Source organism: Lichenostomus cassidix, unplaced genomic scaffold (genome assembly GCF_008360975.1).
Source record: "Lichenostomus cassidix isolate B80296 unplaced genomic scaffold, HeHo_3.0 HiC_scaffold_829, whole genome shotgun sequence".
In the NCBI taxonomy this organism is placed as follows: domain Eukaryota; kingdom Metazoa; phylum Chordata; class Aves; order Passeriformes; family Meliphagidae; genus Lichenostomus; species Lichenostomus cassidix.
The window spans coordinates 16,966-34,617 of NW_028148036.1; the positions used below are offsets into that span (position 1 = coordinate 16,966).

Here is a 17,652-nt window from a genome sequence, read left to right on the forward strand (position 1 = left end):
CTCCCCACGCTGCGGGATGGGCCCGAGGAGCATTCATTCCTGCATTTCCCTGTGGGAATCCCACAAAGATCCCCTGTGCCCCTCTGTGCAGGAGCTGCCTGACCCCAAACCGCCCCCCACCGCCTCCCTGCAGGGCTGCTGGCCTTGCTGGGGACACCCCAGAGGAGCCTGGTGACAATCGCCCTGCAGGGGCTGGCCTGGGTGCTCCCCATGTCCCAGGGGACACCAGTCCTGTCACCCCAGTGACACCCCCAGTCCAGCCCATGGGACACCTCTGTCCTGACTGGGACCCTGTGGAGCACAAGGCTTGGGGATGATGGCGGTTGGGGGGTGACAGCCACCACCTCTGCGGCCAGGTGGGCTCTGGGGAGGTGACCTCCATGCCTGCACAGCCCCCTCGGACCCCCCAGAGCATCCCCAGCCCCCCGAGCATCTCCCCTTCCTGGAGCATCCCCAGCCCCTGGCAGAGCAAATCCTTGGGAAAGGCTGGGACGAGACACCCTCCAGTGCACTTTCTGCACAGAGGACATTCCTGTCCCCACCTCCGCCCCCCGCCCCAAGTCTCACCTCAAAAAACAAGAAAGAAGCCGTGTGAGGTTTTTTTTTTCCTCGCCTTCTCCAGCCATAATTAAAAAGGACTCACCCTTCCGAGCCCTTTCTATCCAGGGAGGTCGAGAAGAAAGAGAGGGGAGGAAGGGGAAAAACCCTGAAAGAAAAGAGAGGAAGGGCTTGGGAAGAAGAGAGAAAAAAAAAAAAAAAAGGGACAGGGGAAAAATTAAAGCGGAGATTACACAAAGGGAACTCCTCTACCTTTGAAGCTTTGGCTAAATTGGGGAGGGGGCGGCGGGGGCAGGGAGGGTCCGGACCCAGTCGGCTCCTTTCTCAAAGCCTTCTCCTTTCAAGAACGTCTCGAATTCCTGCAGGAACAAGGAGCCGGTGCTGTGGGGCCGAAGGAAACGGGAGGGGAAAAATAAAATCACCGTGGCCGCTCGGCTAATTCCGGCCGCCACACCTGGGCAGCGGCGCCGGGCGCATTGTTCGCCCCTAATTGCTGGGTGTTGCATTTCCCTTCTGCTTTAAAGCTTCATTTAACTCAAACTGTTATAATTTTCTCCCCGCTGCCCCCCCAGTGCTTTGTCGGGGCTGGGGGAGCCCCGGCTCGGGGATTATGTCCCCCCCAGGGTCCGGCTGCCACCTCCCAGGGCATTGTGGCAGGGGAAGGCAATTATGGGGAGGGGGGGACAGCGGCGGGCTGGGGGGACAGCCTGGCTGGTGGCCCCAGCAGGGAGGAGAGGGGGGACAGTGGTGGCACCAGGCGGAGGGTCATGGGACTGGGGACAATGGGGGACAGGGCTGAGGGGGTGTCCTGGGGGGATCAGGGGTACCAGACTGGGTACCACAGCGACAGTGATGCCCTGAGGGTGCAGAACGGGGTGGTGACACTGAGGGTGGTGACACTGAGGGGGACAGGGGGTGTCGCAACTGGGATGTGATGCTCTGGGGGGGCACTTTGGGTGCCACACTAGGTACCAGGCTGTAGGGGATGCCATGGCGTGGGGACAACAGGGGACACTGCCAGGGCGAGGCCCTGGGGGGCTGCAGGGGGTGCCAGGCTGTGGGTGATGCCCGAGGTGGGGAGAACTCCCAAGGGGAATATTCAGGGTATGATGCTGAGAATCCCTCTGGAGTGATGCCCTATGGGGGGACAGTGGGTGCCACCCTGAGTACCCCTCTGTGTCCCCAGGGTGCAGCAGCCACCCCCAGGTCACACAGACAGGGCTGGTGGCCACAAGGAGCCCACAGCAGCCACTTTCACCCTGCTGCATTTGTCCCCAAGCAGGGGAGGTGGCCCAGAGCTCCCTGTGCACAATTCCAGCTGCAGAGCCTCGGCAGGGAAGGAAAACAGCCCCAGGCCCGTCAGTGTGACAGTCACTTTATTTGCCTCAGGGTTTCCTCCTTTACACCAGGAAACTCCCGAGTCTAAAAGTTTAGGCCTAAAACCGATTCATAAACAGCAGAATTGGTCAAAAAACCACAAAATACGATCAAACAGCAAAATGAAAATCACCTCAAGGCAGCTTCTCTTTGGCCTGGGAACAGCCCCAGTGTCCCTGTCCCACCCCGTGCCACTGGGGGAGGGCACAGACCTTCTATAAATAACGTGGAGACCCCACGGGGTGGGGATACAAGTGCTGCCCGGGGGCTGGGTGACCCGGAATGCCACCCCAGTGGGGACATCCCGCGGGCTGGTGGCCTGTCCCCTCCATCGCTGAGTCTGTGGGAGATGGGAGTGTGTCCGGGGTGGTGGCACAGGGACAAGGCTGCCAGGGGGACAAAGGCACAGGGTGGTGACATGGGTATCACGGGATGCTCCGGGGATTCGGGACTCTGGTGACAATCTCCAGGGGGACAAAGGCACAGGGTGGTGACATGGATATCACGGGATGCTCCGGGGATTCGGGACTCTGGTGACAACCTCCAGGGGGACAAAGGCACTGGGTGGTGAATGTGGATTCCATGGGATGCTCCGGGGATTCAGGACCCAACACGGGGCTATGGCCACCAGTGACCATCTGAGGGCAGGGGACAAAGGCACAGGGTGGTGACATGGATATCACGGGATGCTCCAGGGATTTGGGACCCCGGTGACAATCTCCAGGGGGACAAAGGCACAGGGTGGTGACATGGATATCACAGGATGCTCCAGGATTCCCTGGGACACTCCAGCATCCAGGATCCCACGCGGGGCTCATCCCCCAACCCTGCCCTACCCTCGGGGCGCACAAAACCCAAACCATTTTTAACAAATCGGGCAAACCCGCAGCGCCCTGAGGCCGGGCCGGGCGGGGCTACGTGCGGGGGCCGCGGGTGCGGCGGGAGCGGCGCGTGGGGGACGAGGAGCCCACGAACTCGAACTGGTTCTGGCGCTCGGCGTTGGGGAAGGGCAGCTGGCCGCGGTAGAGGCGCTTGATGAAATGCGCCTCTCGCTGGTTCTGGCGGCTGCGGGAGGCGCGGCGCGGGCGGCCGCGGCGGGTGAAGGCCATGTACCAGCCCTCGTAGCGAGCGTTCTGGAAGGCCGTGTAGTTGTTCTCCAGCACGATCTCGGTGAAGATGCAGTCCTTGCTCTTCCCGTTGGGCTGCGGGAGGAGGAGGGGAGGGTGGGTTGAGGGGGTGGGAATGGCCCAGGCCATCCCAGCCAGCCCCCAGTCCGTCTTGGTCACCCTCCAGCCCATCCTTGAGACCCCCCAGATGAGCCCTGTAGCCCCCCCGGTTCATTTCTGTCACCCCCCAGCCCCTCTTTGTCACCATCCCTGATGCTCCCAGTTCACCCCCAAGCCCACCCCTGACACCCCTCAGTTCATCTCCCTCACACCCAGCCCACCCCTGACAGCCCCAAGCCCATTTTTGTCACCCCTAAAAACCACTTTTATCCCCCCAAACCCCATCTCTGTCACCCCCAGGATCACCTTCATTGTCCCAAATCCATCTTTATCACCCCCAGCCCATCCCAAATCCATTCCCGGTGGATTTAGGGATGCACCAGGACCAGCTCCCTGGATCATCTCCTTCCCAGGAGATTCGGGGCAGCCCGGGGGTGTCCAGGACTCACTTTCCCGATGAGTTTTCCCCTCTTGCTCATGCAGATGTACTTCTCACTCTCGGCGCCCTTGATCCTCACGCGGCTCCCGAACGTGTCTGTCTCCACGATGAGCTTGGCTGCGAGGAGGGGACAATGTCCCTCGGGGGTTGGGACACCCCCGAGGAGCTCCCGGCCACCAAATCCCCCAATTCCCTTCCCTCTACCATTCCCAGTGGGCTGGGAGTCACCACAGGTGGGACAAAGCAGCTTTTCCAGGGAATTTCCCCATCCGTGACGCCAAGGGGGTTTTGTAAAAACCCGAACTGCCCTTTCCTTCCCCTCCGACACATCCCAAATGTCAGAAATCTGCCGATTCTCCAGGGCCAGATCAAACCCAGCACACACCAGGTTAATTATCCTAATTGTTCCTCCACAACAGCCCCGGCTGCAGAGGTTGGGAGCAGCACGGAAACCCATGACCGGGGCAGGGAGAATCCAGGGAAAGCTCTGGAAAGGAGGTGACTCAGCCTGGCCGCTTGGGAAAAAAACCTTTCCCGAAGCTCGGAGGTGCTGGTGGGGCTGCGATGTCCCCTCAGGGTGGAAAACCCCTCGGGAAAGGTGGTGTGGGCAGGCTGGGATGTGTCCCGGGTGGGCTCTGCCCACCGCCTGTGGATATTTAGGAGGAGGACACCGAGATCAGGAGATATTCCTGCGGGAAAAGCTGTTTGTCTGTCTCCAGGAAGGGATTACAAAGCACATCGGGGTTATAAATACTGCACGGAGCCGGAGAATTCCCTGAATTTGGAAGTTTTGAGGTCACGGCTGCCTGTGTGCAGCCAACTCTCACTAGAGCGATTTTTTTGATTTTTTTTTTGGGTACAAAACCAGCCAGAGCAGGAATTCCTGCACACACCGCTCCCTCTGCGGAGCTTCCCAGGTGCTTCCCAACCTTTCCCCGATCGCTGTGACCCCTCGGGGAGGGTGACGGTGACATCCTCACCGAATTTGTTGCCATCCTCGGCGGTGGCCGTGATCCTTTTGCCGTTGACCTGGACGTGCTTGCCGCTGGTCCGGCTGTAGAGTTGGTACTCGCGGATCTGCCGCCGGCTCAGCTGGTCCGTCATGGCGCCCTGGTCCCTCACGTACTGGTTAAAATTAGGAGACGGTTGGTTCTCCCCCTTTGTTTACAAAGGGAAAAATAAAATCAATTCGTTTTGGGGTGCAGAGGGGTCCTGCCAGCCCTTTTTTTTGGGGTGAATTCCTGCATTCTGGGATGCAGGGAAGGATTCTGCCCTCCCACCCCGAGGATGCTCAGCAGGAATTCAGGACACGCTGGGATGTATGGGCTGAGCTGGTGGGTGAGACCCCCAAAATCATCCCCTAAATCCCGGCTGGGTGTCCCGGGAGCAGAGCCGCCTGCTCCCCACCCCGGGAATGGGATAAACACCCCGGGAACCCCAAACCAGCTCCGGGGTTTATCCAAATACAACGTGAGGGTTGCTGGAGTGAAAACGGGAGCTGATCAGGGCAGGTGAGGAGGGGATTTGGGATTTGGGATTCCAGCCAGGGCATCCCAAGGGAAAACTCGGCTTAACCCCAGTGCAAGAGACTTTTGGGACAACATCTGAGAGACCCCAGCCCCAAAAGGGCCGCGGGGAGGGGATAACATCCAGAGGGGATCTCCTGCCGGGACAATGGGACATTTGGGGTCACACTGCCAGTTTGGGGTGCGCAGAGTCACCTCGGGGGGGACAGGACCTGCTTCCCGCATTCCCAAGCCGGACAGGGAAGGCAGGAGGGGATCCAGGCCTGGCAGGGTGAGGGGCACTGCCCGCCCCCCAGCTTTGTGCGCTCCCGGGGATTCATTTCCTGCCCGGATGATGAGCTTTAAAGCCTTTGGGGCTGATTTGGGGAGGTCTCCCCTCTCCATCAAAGGCGCTTCCCTTCCCCTCTCGTTTTCAAAGAAAGAAAAGCATTTACCTTGGGAAGGGAGGAGAAAAAAAAATAGAAAAAAGAAAAAAAGCAGGGAAAAAAAAAAAGAAAAGAGGTGCCGAGGATGTTTTAATGCCGCCGGGCCGCAGCCGCGGGGGTTTTGTTCGGGCGCTGGAGCAGAGGGTGCTGATATGGAACAGTGGATTTTAAAAGCTGCCGCCTTTCTAAAGCTCACAAAACAAGGGTCGCAGCAGCCCCAGAGGGTGTGGGGGAGAGGGGAGGGGGTGCCCAACCTCGCACCCCCCGCCGGAGGGGTCCAGACCCCGTTAACCCCCTCGGGGCGAGCGCGGGCAGCGTCCGGCAGTGTCCTGCAGCTCGAGGGTGACAGAGCTGGCACGGGATTGCGGGAAATGCGTGCCGTGCCGGGCTGGGATCCCCGGCAGCCTCACCCAGACCCTCCTGGGGGGATCCCCATCGCTGAACCCCAACTGCAGCCCCTCCGGTGCGGACACGACCCCCGGGAACCATCCCCGCATCCCACCCTGGGAAATCCCACCCCGGCGCCTCGGGACCTCCCAGAGCAAAGGGGAAATTCAGGGGGACACCGAACGTGTCCTTCACCCAGCCCGGGGTCAGCAAAGCTCCTCCACCTACCTGGGTCTGACAGGAGAACATGAGCAGCTGGAAGCATCTGCGGGAAAAAGGGCAAAGCGGGCGGTTTTGGGGGGAGCCGGGTGGGTTCTGCTTCCCTCCGCCCCGCCAAGGAGCTAAAATCAAATAAATCAAATGAATCAAATGAAGGGAGAGGCCGGGGATGGCAGCGGGAGCTTACATGGAGAGGTTCTGCAGGGTGAGGGGCTGCATGGCGCTGCTCGAAGCCCCCCGACCGCCGCCCGCCGCGGCTCCTGGGGGATGCTGCCGTGCCCTGCCGGCCGGGGCGGCCGAGCGGCTGACCACCGGGACGCGCCGAGCCCACGTGCGATGCCCAAAGCTCCGGAGCAGCGACGGCTCATGGGGGAGGCAGCGGGGCTGGGGGCTTCTCCTCCTCCTCCTCCTCTTCTTCCTCCTACTCCTGGGGGGCACGGAGCGCCATGGCAGCCCCGGCGCGCCCACCCCATCAGCCGCCCGTGCTGGGCTCGGTGCCCCCGGGCCGGGCAGAGCCCGCAGCCCCCCGCGCCATGCAGGGCCGGTGGCCTGGCGGTGACAGCCCCAGGGGGACACGGTGGCTTTAAAGGTGGGGAGAGCCGGCAGGGAGGGGCTGGCAGGGAGAGGGTGGGATGGGATGGAGGAGGAGGAGGGGACAGGGGGAGGTGGGCTCGGCTTGGTGTCCCCATCGCCCCCCGGCCCAGCGCGTGGGGACAGCGGGACGCGGTGAGGGTACCGGGCTTTGGGGACAGATGCTTTTTGTCACCCTGCTGTCACCAGGTGCCAGCACAGCCCTGGCCTGTGCCTCACCCACCCCAGCAGGGTCTCACTCCAGCGCTGGGGGGCTCTGGGGACCCTCTGCCCCCCAACCCACAGGTGTCACGGGGAGGCTGCTAACCCCTCCAGGCTCCGTTTGCTGCGCTGGGGAGGCCTGAGAAATAATTAAATACCTGATAAATAATTAAATACCTGATAAATACCCCGGCAGGGAGCTGGGGGAACCCCGGGGTGTCACACCGTCCTGGGGGTGTCCCGTCAGAACTCACCTGCGTCACGCTCGTGCCTCAGTTTCCCCATCGGCGCAAGGGGGAGCAGCAGGGAGCTCACCCCACACACACCAGGCTGGGGGGCGCTGATCCCATGAGAACAACCCCAAATATCCCCCCGATCCCTTCACACCTCCCAGCCAGGAGTTTCCCCCAAACCCCACTCTGCAGCCCCCCAAACCCAGGACAGCCCCAGCTCCAGGCTCTCCTCCCACCCCAACCCGGGGGGCTCAGCAGCTCTGGGGGCTCCGCTCGCCCCCCGGCCACGGGGATGATTGATGGATGTGGAGCTGTCATCGCCACCGCGGTGTCCCCAGCTCCGGGGCACAGAGCGCCGGGAGCTGTCAGCGCGGCCCCGCTGTGCAAACAGCCCCTGCGGGGTGAGGACAGGCGGAGGGACAGCGCTGCTGTCACCGCTCCGCGGTGGCCCTGGAGGAGAGGAACCCCCTGGCCCCCCATCCCATCCCATCCAGGGGGGATGCAGGGAGGGATCAACCCTCCCTCGCTGTCCCACACCTGGAGCAGCCTAAAGCCCCCGGTTGGGGGGCTCGGGTCCCCTCTGGGACTCCCTGGGACACAGCAGCACCCGGGGGGCTCCCGACCCTCCCCAAATCGCGCTGCCTGCAGCCCAAGGCCAGGTCAATGGGATCCAATCGCCTCCCCGCTGCTCCCTAATCCCCTTTGTCCCCTGTTCACAGGCAGCCCCCCCAGCCCCCCAAATCTGGGAACAGCTCCCAGAAATCCTCTCCAGGGTGGGAATGACCCCACAGCCCCCCCAGCGCCAGCACGGGGAGCCAGGAGTGCAAAATGTGATTTTTATTTGGGAATGACACCACCACCACCACAAACAGCTGCTTTTCCCGGCTCTCCTGCACCTGGAGGGGAAGGAAAAAGGGATTTTTTTACCCGCCGTAGGGGCGGAGCTGCCCCAGCCCCGCTGAGCCCCGAGCTGGGGACACACCCAGGGTCCCCCCAGCTCGACAGGGACCCTCACAGCCCGATCCACACCTGGCTGGGCTCGGAAGGAATTCCCGTTATTTCTTCGCTGCTGCTTTCTTGCCCCGGCCGGCTCCGCGGCCCTGCGGGGATCAACAAGGGGTTAAACATGGAGACCCCAACCTGGCGACCCCCAGAGCTGCTGTTCTCCCCCATTTTTGGGTCCAGCAGCTGATTCCCATCGCACACTGACCCTTCTCCCTGCCCAGGAGCTCCTGATCACCCAGTTATCCCACAAGGGACACCTGAGCAGCTCCTACCTTGCCGGGAAGGGGATCCTCAGAGGAGGCTTTGTTCCTGCTGGGGGGACAGGGGGAGCTGGGGTTAGGGGTGCAGGTCCGGCAGGGGGGATTAGGGGTGCAGGGCCGGCAGGGGGGATCCCCTGCTCCGGGCTTTGCCCTCCAGCATACTCACAGCTCATCTGCCTTCTCCACCTTCCTTTTCTGTGCAGAGAGAGGAGATGAAGGATGGGAACTCTTCCTCACCGAGGGATGAAGGCCACAGCCCATCCCCTGACAGGGAAGGATTTGGGGTCCCTGTCCCCCCCCGTCCACACCCAAATGTCGCTGACCTTGGCAGCGCCACCCTTGCGGGCACTCGGAGCCTTGGGGGGCTTCTTGGGGGTTTCCTCTTCCTCCGTCTCCTCGTCAGACTCCTCCTCCGAGCTCAGGCTGGTCACTGCGGGAGAGCCTGGCTGAGCCCCCCGCCCCTGCCGGGGGGTCCCGGGCTGCGGGGTGACCCCGATACTCACTGGACACGTGCTGCCCGCTGACATAGACGGGGCCGGAGCCGGAGCGCAGGCGGAACGTCACCGGCGGGGTCAGCTCCACTCCGCCCAGCGTCGCCTGGAAAAGGGGATGGCAGCAGCTCCTGGCAGCAGCTCCTGCAGCCCCTCGGGGCACAGAACCCCCCGGGCGGCCGCAGCCCCCCGCCCTCCCCGGGCACTCACCGTGGGCAGCACCGATGGCTTCAGCGTGGCCAGGGGCACCGGGCTGCGGCTGTCCCCGTCCTCGGCCACCACCTCCACCACGTGGAACTCATCCCGGGCTGTCTCCCCCAGGCAGATCTGCAGGGAGAAGGGAATTCCCTCAGGACCCCCACGGGATCCTCGTGGGTTCGGGAAGGTCCGTGGGTTCGGGAAGGTCCGTGGGGTCTCAGCCATGATCTCCTCCCCATAAAATCCACCCCAAACAGGGGGAAGAACGTCCCCCCTTCTCCTCCGCCAGGTTTTTGGGGTCACCCACCGTGCGCACCACCAGCTGCTGGTCGCAGTGCCAGTCGTCGGTCACCTGGAAGGTGCAGGAGTCCTTGGCTTTGCTCAGCTCACACCCTGCGGACACGAGAGAGGGGACAGAGCGTGGGGTCGCGGGCAGGGGGAGCCCCCCGGGGAGCCCCCCAGGACATCCCCAGCCCCCCAGGGATGGCAGGGGGTGCGACACTCACCCCAAAGGACGGACACCGGCTTGTCGGACGTGCTGTAGGTGCTGTCCGTGAAGGACATGGCTCTGGGGTGTCACAGCCTGGGGACACACACACAGAGCTGTGGGATCATCGCCCGACCTGCAGGACATCCACTGCCCGCTCCCCAAAACACTCACCCGAGAAAAGCGCCGCAATTCTCAGCCCGGAAGGAGCACCCGAGGACAGCAGGGTCACCCCACAGCGGGCATTTATAGGGGCACAGGGACCCCATCCACCCACCCAGCCCCCAATCAAACAGCAGCCGCCCCGAGGGGTTAATTAGTTAATTATCCCCCCCAGGTGAGGGTGCTAATGAGGGTGGGAGCACCGCCGATCCCCCCCAGCTGTGGGTCGCCCCGATGTGTCACACACAGGTCACCGTGTCCCGACATCCCCGGTGGCCTCCCCGCCTGTCCCTCCATGTCCCCTCGTGTCCCCCCCATTCTCCTGTGTCCCCCTCGCGTCTCCTGCCCCACGTGTCCCTCTGTGACCCCCTTGTCACTCCGTGTCCCCCTGTGACCCCCATCTCCCCTGTTCCCCCGTCCTGAGTGTCCCCTCGTGTCCCCACGTGTCCCTCCATGTCCCCCACAACTCCCACACCCCCCCGTGTCCCTGTCCCCCCCCCGTCCCGCCCTGTCCCGCCCTGTCCCTCCCTGTCCCCTGGGCGGAGTCGCACCGCCTCTTCCGGCAGCGATGGCGGCGGCGGGGCTGGCGGGGCTGGTGAGGCTGGGGGGCACCGGGGGGCTCTCTGCGACCCTCCGCGGGCTCCTGGGGGGCCCTGGGGACAGTGTCCCCGCGGTGTCGCAGCTCCGTGTCCCCCGCAGGGCCCCGGCGAGGTGGCGGCGGCTGCTCAGGCGCTGGCGATGCCCGCGGAGTCCTTCGGCAACGACGTGAGCGGGGCTGGGGGGCTGGGGGGCACAGTCTGGGGGCAGAGATTTGGGGGATCCCAGTCCTGGGGGGTCACAGATTTGGGGGATCCCATTCCCGGAGGATCCCAGGTTTGAGGATCCCATTCCCGGAAGGTCTCAGTCCAGGAGGATCCCATTCCTGAAGATTCCCAGTCTTCAGAGGGATATCCCAGTCCTGGGAGGGGATTCCTGCTTTGGGGGTCCCAATCCAGGAGGGTCTCATTCCTGGAGGATCCCAGATTTGGGGGATCCCATTCCCGGAGGGTCCCAGTCCCGGAGATTCCCCGTCCTGGAGATTCCCATTTCTGGAGGTTCCCAATCCTGGAGGATCCCATTCCCGGAGGGTCCCAGTTCTCACAGGGATATTCCAGTCCCGGGAGGGAATTCCTGCCTTGGAGATCCCAATCCAGGAGGGTCTCATTCCTGCGAGATGTCCTCGATGTCCCCCTGTGTCCCCTCGTGTCCCCTGTCCCTCCCACCCTTGTGCCTGCACCCTCCGATGGGAACAGAAGAATCCCAAAAGGAATAAAAACCCCGGAAAGGGAAGAGAAGAACCGCGAGGGGAGGAGAGACCCTGCAAGAGGAGGAAAAACCCCATGAACGAGGGGAGCAAACCCCAAGAGCGGCTTTTAAAGGGGAGCAGGGACCCCCCAAAGTGGGGATTTGTCCCCAAGGGGGTCGCAGCGTCCCCTGATCGTGTCCTGCTCCGCAGCCCCGCGTGGAGCTCGCCTGGGCCATGAAAGCTCATCAGCACGCCCAGGTCTACTTCAACGTGAGTCGGGGGGCTGCGGGGCTCTGGGGGGTCTGGGGGGCTCTGAGGGTTTGGGGGGTTCTGTGAGTCTGGGGGGCTCCTGGGGCTCTGGGTGTCTGGGGGGGTTCTGGGGGGGGCTCTGGGGTTCTGGGGGCTCTGGGGGGCTGGGGGTCTCTGGGGGTCTGGGGGGGTCTGGGGGTCTGGGAGGGCTCTGGGGTCTGGGGGGTTCTGGGGGGGGCTCTGGGGGTCTGAGGGGGCTCCAGGCATCTGAGGGTCTGGGGGTCTGCGGGGCTCTGGGGGTCTCTGGGGGTCTGGGAGTCTGGGGGTGCTCTGTGGGTCTGGGGGGGTTCTGGGGGGCTCTGAGGGTCTGTGGGGCTCTGGGGGGGGGTTTGGGGGCTCACAGCTGACCCCACACCTCCCCCTGCAGCTCATCTCCTCCGTGGACCCCAAATTCCTCAACCTGACCAAGGTGGATGACCTGATCTACGAGGAATTCCGGAAAACCTTCCCGGAGCTGCGAGTGGATGTGCTGGATCCTGAGGAGCTGAAATCGGAGCCTGCCAAGGAGGTGGGGGGGATTTCCCCCTTTTCCTGGGATTTGGGGATGCTGAGGGGGTTTTTTTATCCCATTTTCCCAGGATTTCTCCCTTTTCCCGGGATTTCCCCCGTTTTCCAAGGATTTGGGGGTGCTGAGGGTGTTTTTATCCCCCCTTTTCCCAGGATTTCTCCCTTTTTTCCAGGATTTGGAGGGGCTGAGGGTATTTTTATCCCAATTTCCCAGGATTTCCCCCTTTTCCGGGATTTGGGAGTACTGATGGTGTTTTTATTCCCCCTTTTCCTGGGATTTCCCCCTTTTCCCGGGATTTGGGGTGCTCAGGGTGTTTTCCTCCCCAGTTTTCCCAGGATTTCCCCCTTTTCCCAGGATTTGGGAGTGCTGAGGGTGTTTTTATCCCCCATTTTCCCGGGATTTGGGGCGCTCAGGATGTCTCTCTCCCCCCAGAAGTGGCGTCCCTTCTGCCTTCGCTTCGAGGGTGTGGTGGAAGATTTCAACTACGGGACTTTGCTCCGCCTGGATTCCCGCCGGGAATACACCGAGGAAAACACCATTTTCGGTGGGGAGCGGGCTGCAGGGGGGCTGCAGGGAACCCCAAACCCACAGGTCTGACCCCTCTGCTGCTTTTCCAGCCACCAGGATCCAGTTCTTCGCCATCGAGATCGCCAGGAACAGGGAAGGTTGCAACGATGAGGTTTACAGCAGCGCCAGGCAGCCGGCGGGGGAAAAATCGGGATGAGGGTTGGGAATTCTTGGGAATTCTGGAGTTCCCAGCTCTGCTCCAGGACCATTCCCGAGCTGGGGAGGCTCAGGAAGGATGGAGAGGCTGGAGATGCTTCTCCGATTGTAAATAAATGTTGTGAAATCCCAATTCTGGTGGTGTTATCACCCCTGTAGGGTTGGGGTCCCTGGGGGGAGTTTGGTCCCTAACATGGGGTAAAACCAGCAGGATTTGGGGCCAAATGCAGGTGGGATTTGTGGAGCTTTGCTTGCTCCGCTCAGGGATCGAGGATCATCCCCCCCACCCCCAAATTAAATGGGATTTGGGGGATTTTGGGATTTGGCTGGGAAGGGCTGGGGGTGTTGGGAGGATTTTGGGGTGCAGGGGGAGAGAATTCAGGGGAGAGAGTTGAGGGGATGTGGGAAATCTGAGTTCCAGGGGAACTCTTGGAGTTCTGGGGGAAAACTCAGGGTTGTGGGTGGAGATCTTGGGGTTCAGGGGGAGATCTTGGGGTGCAGGGAGAAATCTTGGGGTTCTGGGGAAAAGTCAGAGTTCTGGGAAGAAATTTGGGATTCTCTGAGGGATTTTGGGGTTCTGGGAAGAAATTTGAGATTCAGAGGTGAATTCTGGCATTCTGGGAAGAAATTTGAGATTCTCTGAGGGATTTTGGAGTTCTGGGAAGAAACTTTGGGTTCTGAGGTGAATTTCGGGGTTCTGGGGTGAATCTTGGGGTTCAGGGGGAAAAGTCAGAGTTCTGGGAAGAAATTTGGGATTCTCTGAGGGATTTTGGGGTTCTGGGAAGAAATTTGGGATTCTGGGATGAAACCTGGGGTTCTCTTGAGAGATTTTGGGGTTCTGGGAAGGAACTTGGGGTTTTGAGGTAAATCCTGGGGTTCAGGGGTTGAATTTGGGGTTCAGGTGTGAATTCGGGGTGCAGCCAGAGCCGTGTCAGTAGAAACCATTGAGTTTTTATTTGCAGTCACAATGCTTACACTGTATGCAGCAAACACCCTTACAAGTCAACCAGCATCTGCTCACGCGGAAAAAGGACCCAACACACAATCGCCAGGAGGAAAAGAGGGGAAAAAAAAACAAAATTAAAAATAAAATAAAATTTAAAAAAAAGGAAATAAAATTAAGAGTCGGTCGGTGGTGTCTGGGGAGAGAATCTGAAGCCCTAGAAGGACTGAGTGTCTGTGGGGAGAGCTGAGCAAGAGGATGCACACGACTAGCAGCAACAATAGTGGGGAAATACAAGGCAAACGGGTTCCCTCTCCCTCTGATCCGTGGATTTTCCCATCGAGTGGATTTTCCCACCCATTGGGTTTTCCCAAACGCTGATTTTTGGGTGCTTGAAGAGAAGAAATGGACTCGTTTTTTTGTTTTTTTTTTTTTTGTCCAAGGGGTGCTCGAGATTTCATGCTGGGCAAACCTTGTGGTGGAGAACCCTCCGAGGAGGAGGGATGTGCTGCCGCCAGCTCCTGCTCCAGCCCGGGGAAAAATGGGAAAAAAATGGGAAAAAATGGGGAAAAAATGGAGGAGAGGAGGGCTCTGGGAGGGGACAGGGCTACTGCTACAGAGGGGACAGGAGGGACACCCACGAGCAAGCACGAACGGAGGGGTCACGTCATGGCTTCGAGTTCCCAAGAACGAGGGCGAGACGGGACCGGGAAATTGTGATTTTTTTCGAGGGGGGGCTTAATAAGAAAAAATATACATTTGGAATTTTACAATGCCTTTTTTTTTTTTTTCCTTTTTTTTTCGCGGCGTGGGTTTTTTTGTTTTTTTTTTCTTTTTTTTGCGTGTGTTTTTGATTTTTTTTTTTGTGTTTTTTTTTTTCTCGTCGTTGTTTTGTTTGAAGTTTTGCTTCTCTCTACAGCTTGTCACTAAATAGATCTCTGCACTTTCACACAGCCACCCCCTCGCCCAGTAAAGCTTCAGGCCACGCTTTCCTCACTCGCATTCACAACCCTCACACCAGCACTGGGTGCACCAGGACTCTGTAAAAATTTCAATCACACTTTTTTTTTTTGTTTTTTTTTGTCGTTTTGTTGATTTTTTGTGATTTTTTTTTTTTGTTTGTTTTTTTTTTATCGTCGTTTTGGTTTTTTGTGGCTTTTTTTTTTTTTTGTCGCTTTTTTCTTTTTTTTTTTTTTAATCATCGTCTCGTTTTTCTGAAACTCAATATAAACCTTGTTCCAAAATGTTATGAAAAAATGTACATGTTTTTTTTTTTTGTTTTTTGTTTTTTTTTCTTTTATACAAGGCAGGCTTGCGGCAGAGCGATCCCACATTTCCGCCCAAGGGGGAGAGAGAGAGAGAGACACACTTCTTGCAAAATTCCTGCAACCTGGAATTATTTTTTTTTTTGTTTTTGTTTTTTTTTTTTGTGTTTCTGCCCTTCCTTCCAACCCCCCTCCCCGCGGAAAACAAGCACCTGCCCAGGTGAGCTCAACCTGCTGCTCCCTCCTCCCGCGGGTCCGGCAGCAATCCAGCCCTGGGGAAGGCCGTGGGGGTTTGGGAACGCCCTGGATTCTTTCCTTCGGGGATTTGGGGAGCCCTGGAGGCCGGCAGGAGGAGAAGAGGAGATCCAGCTGGCAGCTGTCAGCTCATCATGTCGTTGCTGTTCACGCCGTAGCTCGAGTTCTTCATGGAGTCGTTGACTTCCCGCCGGAACGCTGACAGGTTTTGGGTGAACCTGGAGAGGGAGGGTTGGGCATTTTTGGGGAATTATCAGCCTGGAAAAGCTCTCGTGGAGTGTGGAGAGTGAACCAGAAGCCAGCAGGACCTCTGTGTGATCTCCACACCACCCAGGGATGGGAATTCCCCACCTGGCAGCTTCTCCATGGAGAGGTTTGATCAAACTGCAGCAGGGATACTGCAGGGAAGGGATAACAGGGATTTTGGGGAAGGAATTCCTCCCTGTGAGGGTGCTGAGGGGCTGGGATGGAATTCCCAGAGGAGCTGTAGATCCCTGAAGTGTCCCAAGCCAGGCTGGATCACCCTGGGACACCAGGAGATGTCCCTGCCATGGCACTGGATGGATTGAAGGTCTCTTCCCACCCAAACCATAAATCCACCAAGAAACCCCATGGGAAGTTTCAAACAGAAAGATGGGATTTTGGGAAGGAATTCCTCCCTGTGAGGGTGCTGAGGGGCTGGGATGGAGTTCCCAGAGAAGCTGTGGCTGCTCCTGGATCTCCACAAGTGTCCAAGGCTAGGTTTGGATCACCCTGGGACACCAGGAGATGTCCCTGCCGTGGCACTGGATGGATTTAAGATCTCTTCCCACCCAAACCATTCCATGAGTCCAATATAAACCCATGCAGAAATCCCATGGGAAGTTTCAAACTGAAATATGGAATTTTGGGAAGGAATTCCTCCCTGTGAGGCTGCTGAGGGGCTGGGATGGAGTTCCCAGAGGAGCTGTGGATCCCTGGAAGTGTCCCAGGATCACCCTGGGATATCACAAGATGTCCCTGCCTGTGGATATTTCATCTCCCTCCCAACCCCAACCCCTCCCTGAGCACAACCAGGAGGAAATCCCAGGGAAAACTCCCCATTCCCACATTTTCCCACCAGAAGTGCCCAGCACTGACCTGTCCCTGTTCTTGGTGAGCAGGTTGCGCTCGATGCCCTCCATGAGGTTCTCAAAGCAGAGGTGCATGGCCTGCTGCTTCTCCGGGGGCTGGCTGTTCACAATGCTGTTCCTCAGGTCCGAGAAATACTGGGGGAACAGGACAAGGAGGGCTGAATTCCCATGGGATCTCAGCTTTGGGGACAGAGCACACACATTCCCAGAGGAGGGAATGGAGCTGGATTCCTGTGACCTTTCCCGGCCCTGGGATCATCCCAAGGATTCCCTGGATTGTTCTCCCTGATCCAAGCCCATTCCAGCTGGGATGGATGCTTTACCTTCTCGTTGAGCAGGATGAGGCCGAGCAGAGGTCGGGACATGGACCACTGGTTCCTGCAGTCCTCGAAGATGATGATGTTCAGCACCGTGGAGAGCATCTGGGCGGGGAAGGGAGGGTTAAATACAGACATCCTATTCCATCCCATTCCATTCCATTCCATCCCATCCCATCCCATTGCATTCCATTCCATTCCATCCTATTCCATTCCATTCCATTCCATTTAATTCCATTCCATCCTATTCCATCCTATTCCATTCCATCCCATCCCATCCTATTCAATTTCATCCCATTTCATTCCATCCCATTCCATTCCATTCCATCCCATTCCATTCCATTTAATTTCATTCCATTCCATTCCATCCTATTCCATTCCATTCCATTCCATTCCATTCCATTCCATTCCATTTAATCCCATCCCATCCCATCCCATCCCATCCCATCCCATCCCAGCTCCCTGGGATGTTGGGATCCACCTGGGATGCTGCTGCAGGCTCAGGGTTACAGAGCTCTGAGCACTGGCAATCAGGGAATTCAGGCTGGACAGGACAAGGTGGAGCAAATAAAAACTGACAGATCGGGAAAAACCCTTCCTGGGAGGGTGGGGAGGGGCTGGGATGGAATTCCCAGAGAATGGGATGGAATTCCCAGAGAATGGGATGGAATTCCCAGAGAAACCTCATCCCTGGAAGTGCCCAAGGCCAGGCTGGATGGGGTTGGGAGCAGCCTGGGACAGTGGGAGGTGGAATGGGATATTTCAGGTCCCTCCAACCCAAACCATTCCAGAATTCCAGGATTCCCAACCATCCTCCCAGCACTGCCAAAGCCACATCATGGACAGGAGGAAGATCTGGAGCCTTCCCTGAGGAGCTGGGAGCTGCTGGGCTGTTGATTCCTGACAGGAATTCCTGACACATCCCAAGGCATCCATGGGAATATTGTCCCAGCTCCACCTAAACTGGTGTTTAAATGCCTTGGGAAGCTCCTCATCCTTCCTTGAATTTCCTTCCTGGAATTTCCTTCCTTGAATTTCCTTCCTCAGCCACCTCAGGCTAAATCCAGGCTCTAACCTGGGCTGGGAAGATGCAATTGCTCTTTTTAGCCTCAGAAACCTCAGCTCCCATCCCAAAAAAAGCAGGATTTGT

General features: G+C 59.0%; 4 protein-coding genes and 1 non-coding gene across 8 annotated transcripts in view; 2 read left to right on the plus strand and 3 right to left on the minus strand.

Moving 5' to 3' along the window:
* Window positions 1–2,079: 2,079 nt before the first annotated feature.
* Window positions 2,080–6,982, minus strand: LOC146420262 (fibroblast growth factor 17-like). The gene is made up of 5 exons (XM_085048465.1): window positions 6,345–6,982; window positions 6,167–6,203; window positions 4,581–4,758; window positions 3,611–3,717; window positions 2,080–3,137 (listed from the first exon to the last, which is right to left on the minus strand). Exons 1-5 carry the CDS (start codon window positions 6,374–6,376, stop codon window positions 2,850–2,852), a joined length of 642 nt encoding a protein of 213 aa, XP_084904591.1. The 5' UTR covers window positions 6,377–6,982; the 3' UTR covers window positions 2,080–2,849.
* A 1,022-nt stretch (window positions 6,983–8,004) lies between these two features.
* Window positions 8,005–10,075, minus strand: LOC146420263 (nucleoplasmin-like). Of its 3 annotated transcripts, none has more exons than XM_085048471.1 (10): window positions 9,798–10,075; window positions 9,643–9,719; window positions 9,444–9,529; window positions 9,149–9,265; window positions 8,951–9,044; window positions 8,771–8,877; window positions 8,614–8,642; window positions 8,460–8,496; window positions 8,212–8,282; window positions 8,005–8,078 (listed from the first exon to the last, which is right to left on the minus strand). In XM_085048471.1, exons 2-9 carry the CDS (start codon window positions 9,698–9,700, stop codon window positions 8,238–8,240), a joined length of 573 nt encoding a protein of 190 aa, XP_084904597.1. In that variant the 5' UTR covers window positions 9,701–9,719; window positions 9,798–10,075; the 3' UTR covers window positions 8,005–8,078; window positions 8,212–8,237. The 3 variants fall into 3 exon arrangements, with proteins under 3 accessions (XP_084904597.1, XP_084904596.1, XP_084904595.1); XM_085048470.1 differs by having other exon boundaries at window positions 8,005–8,069; window positions 8,460–8,499; window positions 9,798–10,073; XM_085048469.1 differs by having other exon boundaries at window positions 8,460–8,499; window positions 9,798–10,072.
* A 228-nt stretch (window positions 10,076–10,303) lies between these two features.
* On the plus strand, window positions 10,304–12,743 carry LOC146420264 (protein PBDC1-like). The gene is made up of 6 exons (XM_085048468.1): window positions 10,304–10,380; window positions 10,485–10,550; window positions 11,281–11,340; window positions 11,747–11,887; window positions 12,320–12,431; window positions 12,505–12,743. The coding sequence occupies exons 1-6, from the start codon at window positions 10,354–10,356 to the stop codon at window positions 12,609–12,611; spliced, it is 513 nt and encodes a 170-aa protein (XP_084904594.1). The 5' UTR covers window positions 10,304–10,353; the 3' UTR covers window positions 12,612–12,743.
* A 798-nt stretch (window positions 12,744–13,541) lies between these two features.
* The window catches only part of LOC146420265 (exportin-7), a 53,602-nt gene continuing 49,491 nt past the window's right edge, over window positions 13,542–17,652 (minus strand). For both annotated transcript variants that reach the window (XM_085048453.1, XM_085048452.1), the window contains exons 26-28: window positions 16,509–16,607; window positions 16,193–16,320; window positions 13,542–15,291 (exon numbers count right to left, since the gene is read on the minus strand). In XM_085048453.1, coding sequence (XP_084904579.1) covers window positions 15,198–15,291; window positions 16,193–16,320; window positions 16,509–16,607 — 321 coding nt within the window. In that variant the 3' untranslated portion in view covers window positions 13,542–15,197. The remainder of the gene's footprint in view (window positions 15,292–16,192; window positions 16,321–16,508; window positions 16,608–17,652) is intronic.
* LOC146420266 (Nuclear RNase P) lies at window positions 16,968–17,298 on the plus strand. The gene has a single exon (XR_014849230.1).

Coding starts and splice junctions, on each gene's coding strand:
- LOC146420262 (XM_085048465.1), bottom strand. CDS start 6,376: ATGCAGCCCCTCACCCTGCAGAACCTCTCCAT. Junction 4,759..6,166: donor TGTTCTCCTGTCAGACCCAG/GTAGGTGGAGGA, acceptor TTGTAAACAAAG/GGGGAGAACCAACCGTCTCC. Junction 3,138..3,610: donor GGGGAAAACTCATCGGGAAA/GTGAGTCCTGGA, acceptor CTCCTCCCGCAG/CCCAACGGGAAGAGCAAGGA.
- LOC146420263 (XM_085048470.1), bottom strand. CDS start 9,700: ATGTCCTTCACGGACAGCACCTACAGCACGTCCGACAAGCCGGTGTCC. Junction 8,643..8,770: donor GCAAGGGTGGCGCTGCCAAG/GTCAGCGACATT, acceptor CTCTCTGCACAG/AAAAGGAAGGTGGAGAAGGC. Junction 8,283..8,459: donor AGGATCCCCTTCCCGGCAAG/GTAGGAGCTGCT, acceptor TGATCCCCGCAG/GGCCGCGGAGCCGGCCGGGG.
- LOC146420264 (XM_085048468.1), top strand. CDS start 10,354: ATGGCGGCGGCGGGGCTGGCGGGGCTG. Junction 10,551..11,280: donor CGGAGTCCTTCGGCAACGAC/GTGAGCGGGGCT, acceptor CCTGCTCCGCAG/CCCCGCGTGGAGCTCGCCTG. Junction 11,341..11,746: donor ACGCCCAGGTCTACTTCAAC/GTGAGTCGGGGG, acceptor CTCCCCCTGCAG/CTCATCTCCTCCGTGGACCC.